This window comes from Penaeus chinensis, chromosome 29 (assembly GCF_019202785.1).
Source record: "Penaeus chinensis breed Huanghai No. 1 chromosome 29, ASM1920278v2, whole genome shotgun sequence".
Lineage (NCBI taxonomy): Eukaryota > Metazoa > Arthropoda > Malacostraca > Decapoda > Penaeidae > Penaeus > Penaeus chinensis.
The window spans coordinates 32,220,779-32,231,497 of record NC_061847.1 but is presented as its reverse complement, the minus strand read 5'-3'; the positions used below and the strand labels follow the sequence as shown (position 1 = coordinate 32,231,497).

At 39.3% G+C, this 10,719-nt stretch overlaps 1 protein-coding gene across 2 annotated transcripts in view; it reads left to right on the top strand.

Moving 5' to 3' along the window:
- The window catches only part of LOC125040690, a 16,577-nt gene extending 6,086 nt beyond the window's left edge, over nt 1–10,491 (top strand). The window contains exons 2-7 of one of the 2 annotated variants that reach the window (XM_047635379.1): nt 230–324; nt 679–787; nt 2,270–2,355; nt 2,630–2,864; nt 4,252–4,426; nt 10,474–10,491. In XM_047635379.1, coding sequence (XP_047491335.1) covers nt 265–324; nt 679–787; nt 2,270–2,355; nt 2,630–2,864; nt 4,252–4,424 — 663 coding nt within the window. In that variant the 5' untranslated portion in view covers nt 230–264 and the 3' untranslated portion in view covers nt 4,425–4,426; nt 10,474–10,491. Of the gene's footprint in view, nt 1–229; nt 325–678; nt 788–2,269; nt 2,356–2,629; nt 2,865–4,251; nt 4,466–10,473 lie in introns of those variants that run through there. The other variant, XM_047635378.1, reaches the window with a different exon arrangement.
- Nucleotides 10,492–10,719: the final 228 nt, after the last annotated feature.

Here is a 10,719-nt window from a genome sequence, read left to right as displayed (position 1 = left end):
CTTTTCTGCCTCCCTTCATCAGTCTACCTACCTGTCTACCCAACAATCTGCCAACCCATCTCTCCACCTATCTACAAAAAACATCTTTGCGAAGACCACCAGATGAATTGATCCCTGTCCGCCTGCACACATCTTCATATATATCTAATATCTGCCTGTACACCTACCTATCTATCAGTCTAATAGATCTTACCCAAACCTGAATTGATCCCTGTCTGGCTCCCTCCAGGGCTGTTGGCGTGAGCTCCAGCGTGATTCCCCGCCATGGCCTGTTCGCTCAGGAATATCATCAACTTCGGCCTCCTGCTCGCTGTCATCGACCTGGTGATTCTCAGTTCTAAGATTTGTGGAAAAGCTTATTATTATTATTATGATAATAGTGACCATAATAATTATGATAATTATGATACCATTAATGATTATAATGTTGACAGTGGAAATCGTAATATTGAAGATAATAACCATAATAATAGCAATGATAAATATATCGGTAACAATCACAATTTTAATACTGAAAAAAAAAATATGGTGGCAGTGATTCGTACAGGTCATGTGGTCATAACTTGATATCATTAAAGCACATGTCATAAGTGATACTTACACATGTAGTAGGAAACTATTTGGGAAGATTTATTTTAAATCATATAAAAAATGTTACAACGCAATCTTCCTTCCCAGCTGCACGGGGTCGCCACCTGCGCCTTCTATGGCTATCAGTTCGGCATCCACTACAGGGGCCACTCGAACTATGGCATCCGCTGGTACGAACACTACCTCTACCTGTCAGGTAAGCGGAGACCTGCTCGTCTGTCACTTTCTGTGGTTGTTTGCACATAGTTAATCATGTATGTTTGCGCACATTCGCATGTACACATTCAAACATGCACGCAAGCATACATGTGTGTATTAACTTAGTGTTTATTTACTGCATGCCTTTTCTCTCACAGTAGAGGTGTGGCAGGAGGCCTCAGAGGTAGGGAGCCTGGCCCACTGGGGCGTGGAGACACACTGTGGTTTCGTGCCACCTGCTCCCCTAGCTATGGGGAATATAATTGTTTTTTATGCTATTTCCCTGTCAGTGTGCGTCCGTGAGACGAACACTGGTATTGCGTCATTTGGGAGAAGATACTCGAGTGAGGAATAATAATACCTTCTGATATGGCAAGGTGTGGGTCCCAAGGATTAAGCTCGGGTGGGCCATCTAGGAGTTGAGAGGACCTAGCAGCAGCACAGTCAATTAGGCTGATTACACTCTTTTACTGACACGCCTGTATTGTTGCACGTCATCTCCAGAGGATGTCTACAGCAATTGTCAGCATTCGTTCGGTTTCATGCCTCGCATTACCATGTACCTCACACTAACATCTGTAAACCTAGTGTGGAAGAGTTCTTCAGTAACGAACTCACTTCTGTGGCAGACAGCTGTCCTTAATGAGGCATCATCATTGTTCTGGGTTATATTACTGTGGTATCAAACTTTTAAGGAGTTTGGTTATACCTTTTGGAGTTGGTAAAGGGTTCGCTGAGACTGCCGCAGCTATCGCAAAACTGCACTGCTTAGCATCTTAGCATGCCAAGAAAGGTGCAAACTTCTGAGATGTAGAACATCACCTGCTAAGGCACCTGCGATGGGAGCAAACTAGATTCCCTCCTGTCAAAATAAATGCTGTACCATAGCATGCAATTCGAGAGTTCGGTTATGGGATGCTTGTGGCTTTTGTTATCTTTAAGGTGTGCAGTCTAAATCATTCTAGGAAATCCTGAGACTCCGCTGAAGTCTGTAGGACGAATAGCAATATTTTATACAGATTCTGAGTGTTGTAAAGGTGGAAATAAACATGTCTAAAACTTTTTTCTGTGGATTCTAGAGTGAGGCAGATGAAGGCGAGGACTCAGATATATGTCTCGATGGTGCAATTCATAACTCTGGGTTGTTAGCCAAGGAAATCTGCAATAGTCTTGAATTCTCTCGCTAGGAGTATCTGTGAAGAACGACCAATCTACACAGCTTGAAGACCAGTTTTGCAATTTTTGCTGTATGGCAACGGGACGTACACCTTGGAGTCACGACTTGATACCCTTTGCATAGTCCTCAGCTGACAGGACTATGTCTTATAACGACGCTTGACTCAGTTCTCTAAAGATTCCCCCACCAGTAGGTTGGCTTGCCTGTGAGAGAGACAAAACTACAGATACATATAGGTGTGTATGTATAACAAATTTCACAAACCTTGCCAATGCCCCCCCCCCCCCCCCCCCCTCCCCGCAGACCTCAGCGTGCGCGTGAACATCGGCATCGCGGAGGGCGTCGGCGGCCTCTTCTTCTCCACCATCCTCATCATCGGCCTGTGCAAGGTGGGCCGTGATTTTCCTTTTTGGCTTGCTAACATGTCTGTGAATATCTTTAGCATTTAAGTTCTTGGTTCTTCACTTGGCTTGACTCCAGGGCAATTATAATTTACATAATATCGAATACAAATGTGAAAAGGAGAGTAATATTAGAGTACAGATTGTTTACACCATAAGAAATTCAGGACCCACTCCCATAAAAAAACAGAAAAGCTAAAAAAAAAAAAAAAAAAAAAAAAAATACCGGCCACCGCCCATCCCACCCTCTGCTTTCCCGAAGCGCAAACCCCTGGTGACCTGGACGTGGCTGCTGAAACCCGTCGCCGTGATCATCATTAACGTGTTTTTCCTGAGTCGCTGGATGGTGCAGAGGGTCCCGCTTCTACCACAGCTTATGGGACCGCTACAACAACAACCAGGAAAACACCTTCACCTACGCAGGCATTGGCCTTACCCTCGTGCAGTTCTCCGTGATGCTCTTCCTCCTCTGCATCAACGGCTCCTTCACTTACGAGGTACATGCGCTCTCTTGTCTAGGTTGAGACTAGATGCGATTGCTTCGCGGGATGCAGAGATAATGCAATGCTAAGCAGATCTCTCATTTCAGCATTTTCTTAGGGGGAGAGGGCAAGTTGGGTTGGCGAGCGAAGATGTAGAAAAATGTATAAAAGATGAGCTATCCTATGGGCATTTTAATGCTATAATCCGACCTATAAAGGTGTAATTTGGTAAAAGAAAAAAACAGTTAAAAGTCATAGCCCTTGGGGGAGGGACAAGCCAGACCTTGAGGGGGGTAAATAGTGTCTTAAGAGGCACCCCCCCCCCCACCAGCTGACGCCCCTGAAGTCTATGCTGGATGGCTGAGGGCTTTCACTTTATCGGAAAAATGCTGTTAAGTTCATTTGTACACCCAGGAACCACTTTGCTAAACGGTAAAGAGTTATTAATTAAAAATTATGTTTCATTAAAAAAAAAGATATATGCATTCGGTTGTATATGACTTGAAGATATCAATAATAGATTTCAACATATTCTTATTACAATTATTTCATCATTATCATTATTATTATTATTATTATTATTATTATTATTATTTACAACAACATCTGTGTCTGTGGAATACGAATGATGTATGGCCCTAGATTGCAAATTATATTACATAGCTAAATTATTGTACAAATGATCTGCGGCGTCCCAACCAAACTGACTGAAGTAGAAATATATTATACAGATAGATTGATAGATAGTTTTGTCCTGCCTCAGATGCAGGAGGACTCGAACTCACCTGCTTAGAGACTCTCTTGGTTGTGTGCGTGCGTGCGTGCGTGCGTGCGTGCGTGCGTGTGTGTGTGTGTGTGTGTGTGTGTGTGTGTGTGTGTGTGTGTGTGTGTGTGTGCGTGTGTGTGTGTGTGTGTGTGTGTGTGTGTGTGTGTGTGTGTGTGTGTGCGTGCGTGCGTGCGTGCGTGCGTGCGTGCGTGCGTGTGTGTGTGTGTGTGTGTGTGTGTTCGTGCGTGTGTGCGTGCGTGTGTGTGTGTGTGTGTGTGTGTGTGTGTGTGTGTGTGTGTGTGTGTGTGTGTGTGTGTGTGTGTGCGTGCGTGCGTGCGTGCGGGCGTGCGTGCGTGCGTGTGTGTGTGTGTGTGTGTGTGTGTGTGTGCAGATACATATACATATTCATACAGATACTAATATATACACACATGCAACTATCAAGCATAGTCTAATACCATTATCTTGAACGATAAGGATAAGGATCAACATTATTAAATCACTATTAAAACCAATGAAATGTAGTGTAAACCTGCTGATTATCATATCCCTAAATTTTCTGAATTTTCCTTTCTTTATCATTCTGGGTCTTAAGGGTTTAAAAGTTCGGTTTGAACTGGTGCCATCATCTTCCAGATCCGCAAGCAGCGTGCTCCCAACACAGAGGCAGAGCGGAGTGTGTGATCTCACGTGGAAGATCAGGCGCCGAGGGGCTCTGCAGCAGGAGGACGAGAGGAGAGGAGTCAGCCTCCCGTCTCTCTCTATCAGACGGATTCAAGGAGTTCATTGCATTTTTGTCATTTGCTTAGATGTGAGTGATTTTGAATTGTGGGATAAAGAAATGATTTATTACATGCATTTATTTCCGTGCCGACTTTACGTGATTTAGGAACCCAGAATGTGTTTCATTCATTAATACCCACCACCATGGAGGTTTAGATTGTAAGATAACAGTTTTCAGAAATGCCGAAGGTGGAGCGTTGGCAGGGCAGCTACGCGAAGGCCGGACTCCGCGGAGGACCTGTAAAAACAAAAATTAACCTCCCGCCGTTACTTATTAAATTTCCTGCATTTATTTCAAATCTTTATTAGCTGTGAGGAAAACAACCAAATATCAGTCACGTCACAATCAAGTTCACGACCTTTCGTCAGCTTGGTGTCTATTTCAACTTTTTCACGTGCGTCGAGCCCGACGTCCGTGCCCTCCGCCCATCTTGGGAAATTTCATTCCATTTGTTACAAGGGATATTCTTGGTGTGGCATGCTGTTTTGCTTCTAAATTACGCCCTGTGTACAAGGAATCGCCGCGGTTGCCATCCACTGGCGGCGAGAGATTTGGACGCAGGTCTGTGGAGCTAGTTAGATCCTGATTTCACACTCCTTTAGTGGGTCGCGGGGCATGGTTAGTCTGGTACTGGTTTGGTACTGGCCCTCGGTCTCATACCCGGAGTGACCTAGGGTCGAGGCCAGGTCAGGGATGAGTGTTATATATCTATATCAATGCGGTACTGCATTATTCCATCTTTCAAACAGTTTCATGTGTAGTGTATAACCAGGATATCAGCTTTGTGGTCATTTCCACTATTTTTATTTGAAATTTAGATGTGTTTATTGTATAGATTTTTTTTTTATTTTTTTTTCCTGAATTAAACTGAATCTCTCCTCCGTTTTCCTAATCTACAAAGCTGTAAGTTGCCGAAAGACAGATGTGTCATTGTGTATTTGAATATCCTCTAATAAAAGTCCTGCCAGTGTATTATTTGTAAATTGTTGGTATTTTTCCGTGTCGCCGACTCATCTTCTTCAGACATGGCGCCGAGTGATTGGCTTTGCCTCTCCACCCACGAGGTTCTCTCTCTTTCTCTTTCTCTCTCTCTCCCCCCCCCTCCCCCTCTCTCTTTCTCTCTCTCTCTCTCCTCTCCCCCCCCCCTCTCTCTCTCTCTCCTCTCCCCCCTCTCTCTCTCTCTCTCTCCTCTCCCCCGTCTCTCTCTCTCTCCACCCCCCCCGTCAAGAAACCCGAGCCTGGAGAGCGCGGCGGCGAGGGACGAGCGAAGGCGCCCCAATAAGGCTTGAATGTTGCGTAATTAGCTTAATGTGCCCGAGGAGATAGCGATCAGCTTCGGCTCTGCTCATCCGGGACTTCGCTCGCTCGCCGTGTCCGGGAGGTGGCCGACTCCCGATACTTCGTCATGTCCCGAATTCGTTGATTTTTTTCTTCTTGTGTGTGTCTTCTGAAGGTGGAGTTCTGAATGTTCTTTTGACAGCTTCGGGTTTCTGAATTCTTTTTATTTTCGTCTTTTGAATTTTGAAGTCAGATTTCTGGATTCCTTTCTGTTTTGAATGTTTTTCCCCGAATCTGAATTTTCTGAATTTCTGAATGCCTTCGCCGTTTTAATTCCTCTTTACGTGCTTAAAAGTTTAATGAGCAGCTACGAAGAGATTCATCTTGTGAATTTACAGAAAAAAAGGATGAAATTCACGAGGATAATAATGAAGCCTCGTGACGGAAAAAATCTTCGCACGAGCTTCGAAACTTCACGAGGGTCTATGGAGAGAAGTGTGGAAGAGTGTGAAGGTCCATAAAATTAGCTGAACAAAAATATATGGTTCCTTTGTAAGATACATTTCTCAAAATAATTTTAAGAATCATCACAGAAAAAAAAGATGTTTAAGTATATAAAATCGTTTGTTTTGGCGAGAAATTCCTCACAAACGAGCTCCCAAGTTCTGTTTCTATTGCATATATGTGTGGTATGTTCAGGTATATACAGGAACTGAAGAATGTTTTGATATTTATGACAAGATAGGAAGTGAAACAAATCAGATTAGCAGTAATTAAGATTTATTTTAACACTTTCCCCCGTACTTTAACATGTACTTTGTGTCATTACAATATGTATTAATATATGCAAATAATGACTGCTTTTCTATCAATCAGATTTCTTTTTTCACTGTAGTAAATGCATCGACAGGCCCAAGAGATTTATCAAGGAGGGCAAACAAGAGCATAGGTTTCATTTATTTCTTATTGCCTTCTTTTCAGGGAAACCTACTCCACCTACTCCATGGGGAAACCGTTCTTAATGTAAAAATTGCCATGACAAATCTTTTCATCCATGCTGTCATGATGTGATCACTCCACTCATTTCCTTTCATGTGTTTCAGGGAAACTAAACTATTGTCAGTATTGGAAATACTGACACACAAATGTACGCTAATGTAACTTGTGAACTTGTTATCATCATTATTATTGTTATTATCATTATTATCAATATCATTATTATCATAACTATTATTATTATTATTATTATCATTGTTATTATTATTTATTGTTATTATTATTATCATAATTATTATTATTATTATTATTATTATTATTATTATTATTATTATTATTATTATTATTATTATTATTATTATTATTTATTTATTTATTATTATTATGATAATTATAATCATTGTTATTGTTATTATTATTATTACTATTATTACTATTATTATCATTCTTGTTATATCCATCCGAATCGCAGACCGATACAATTAGAGGTAATGAGTTTTGGAGAAAAAAAATATTCGAAACTGGCGCTTTACGTGTTGGCAGGCTGCGTTTGCGCTTCGAGGGAGACGAACGTACAGTCAAAATTATTATCACTTTGTTGGTTTCCCTAAAAAAAATCCCTGAATGTTCCCGAGGAAAAAATCACTGGAATCACTGCTGCACGAACGGACAGAAAACGATCACCACCGGACGAGAGGAAACGAACAACGTATTTTTTTCCTACACCCACGCATGCATACAACAGATGTACGTGCACGCACGCACACGCGCATGCATACATACATGCGTACATGCACGCACGCACGCGTGCGCACGCACACATATATCTAGAGAAAGAGAGAGAGAGAGAGAGAGAGAGAGAGAGAGAGAGAGAGAGAGAGAGAGAGAGAGAGAGAGAGAGAGAGAGAGAGAGAGAGAGAGAGAGAGAGGGGCGGGGGGGGGGGGGGGGGGCAGAGAAAGAGAAAGAGTGAGAGCGAGTGAGCGAGAAGGAGAGCGAACGGAGAAGAGAGACAAAGAGAGACGAAGAGGGAGGGGAAATATAACCCGATTCCACTGCGCACAAATAGGATGTGGCGTAGAAAACGGGCGTGGTTGCGAGACAGACGAGGGGCGACGTGCGTAATGGCTAATACTCTGAACAATAGCATGAATAATATTCTTCTGAAATAATACTGAATATTCTCGCCACCTTTCCGTAAAAGCGACTCTTTTATTGCCTAAAGAGTTGGTGATATTTCGTCTCGATTTCATAGTCTAATTGTTTTTAATTTGTGAAGTGAAAGTATTTTTCTCCAAAACGATTTTTTAATAAGAGAACAGAAGAATATAATGTTTCTTTAGCTTACGTGTTGTAAAGATTATAATAATATTAAAACAATGATGTTGAAAAATAGATTTCATAGCTCTCATAGTTTCATAGTAAACACTATATATTCAAACTGAATACTTCATAAAACATGTATAAACACATTAACATGTAAAACTACGGTTATTCCAAGCAAGGTCAGCTGAGGTAAGTAAGCAAATAAGAATGAATCAGTAGGTAAGGTCTGGTAAATATGGTGATTAAGGTCCGTAAGTAATTAAGTATGTAATTAAGTAAGGTCCAAGTCAGTACAGGCCAGACAAGGCGAAGGGAACCGTTATTTCCATTGCTTCAAGCTTAACTCAGTTTAAGATAAAACGGGTTTAAGTGCTATATCGTTATATACGTTGTATTTTCCTTTGATATTTATTTTGTAAATTGCTATATTTGCTTTTTCAATTCTTTATTCGGTTATTCACATTATTCAGTTATTTATGTATGTTTTACATATTCAGTAGAACCATATATCTGCTAAGGATTGAAAGCATAGAAACGAACTTATAGTTCATTAAGGGGTAAATATAAACTTAAATCAACAATTAAGGCGTAATTATAATTAATCAAATTAAGTTAAAGTTAATTACAATTAATCAACTTGAGTTAATGGTTAGATATAAATAAAGACAAATAACAGGAATTACCAAAATAGATCACGAAAAGTCAACAAAGCTTTGTGAAAAACATCACTAAACGTTTTGATATACTTGTTGCACTCGATATCATTTACATATAGTTTATGTATTATTTTTATATCATTTATGCCTCTTATTTCATTTCTCTTGTTTTCCTTTTCGGTTTCTTCAAACGTAGCTTCGTGTTTGTTATGTTTTTTGTAATATAAAGTTTATTCGTTTATTATCATTTTTTGTTTTTCAAGGTTCACTATTTCTTTTTACGCTTCATAATTTATCTTTCGTTTTGTAATGTTAGTACTTGTTTTTATGATGGTCAATAATATTATATATATACATATATATATATTTCTTTATAAATATCCCTCAGTCGCTGTTTACTTCTTTGTTTCATCTAATTTCCTTTTTGTTATATTTCCTTTGTCTCTTTTTGTTTTATTTCCTTTGTCTTTATTTATTTCCTTAGTCTTTTTGTTTTATATTCCTTGTTTTTCTTTTCTTTTGTCTTTACAGGAATCATCCCTTTTCTTTATGTTTATAATCCATTCTTTTTTTTTTTTTTTTTTTCAATATTTATTAACTTATCTTTTTCCTGAAATTGATTTACCTCAAACGGTGAAAATAACGGAAAACAACAATATCCGCTTGAAACTGAAAGGTTAATGGACTGATATTCCGACAAAGTTCGGAGGAAACGTTCATTATTCCCGCCAGAACTGTTGTTTGTAAACGGTAACAATGGTCAGTGGCGTGATTACGCAATCACACCTAAAAGAATTAAGCTAAATAGGCCCATTTCCCTTTTGCGGTGAATCATTGACGCAGGTTTAGATAAGAAAGGGAACAATCTATAATTAACCTGTTTGCTAATGAAATGGTTATTCTGTCAAATTGTTTACCTTTTTACAAGTTATTATGTTAACTGGGAAGTTCATTTATTCATCCACCCGTTCTCTCGCAAAATATTCCTTTTATCGTTACTTTATCTAATATATTTCATCGTTATTTTACGTATTTATATATCAATTCTTCAACCTGTTCCTTAGCTCATTGATAAAAAAAATATCTATTTATATATCTATACACATGGTCCTTCATCCACACATTTATTCAAACATTCATGTGTATTGAGTCGTTCACTTCCAGGCTCTCTGAGATGTTTCCTGCTGGACGCGTCGCTTGGAAATAGGCATTGATTTCTCTGAATAATGTTTAAAGGTGTATTGATTTCAGGGGTATGCTGTGGTAAGAACATATTAGTAATGATGATGATAAGAATGATTATGGTAGTAATGCCATTCATGATACTAATGGTAATAATTGTAATCACAACGATAAGGATAATAATGATGTTGAAGATAATAATAATTGTGATAATGATAACAATGATAACAACCAATATGATAATAACAGCAGCGATAATAATTCTAACAATGATAATAATCAGCTAAGTACAGTCATTAGCCACAGTATTAACAACCAGAAAAGAAATGGCAGGCATATCAGTGTGAGCAACAGGAGCGACAGCAACAGTGACAGGGGTAGGGATTTGTTAGTCGTAACAGCAGTAACATTACTAACAGTAATACCAGCAACGCTGATCAATAAAGAAGAAATAATAGTAACAGTAGCAATTTAAAAAGAAAAGAAAAAAGAAAGATACAACAACAACAAAAAAAAAAAAAGGAACGAAAGAAAGATAGAAAGAAAGAAAGAAAGAACAAGAGAAGAAAATAAAGTAGATAAGTAAATAGATAAACTTGACAAGACGAAAGTTAAGAAAGTTAATTTTTCTTTTACAGTTGGAAGCACATTGCACCACAATTTCCCCCTCCACCCCCCCCCCCCCCCATCAAAAGGAAAACAAATTCTGTGAGGAAAAGACCGCGTTAGGATCTTTGTATAAGGGGGTTGAACAAAATACATCGTTCCCATGACGTACTTTATTAATCCATTTCCTCGACGTTTGAAAATATTCTTTTGCATTATTTCTTTGTCATAAATGTTACTAAGATTTTAATAACAATTTGATATCATCAATAACAATA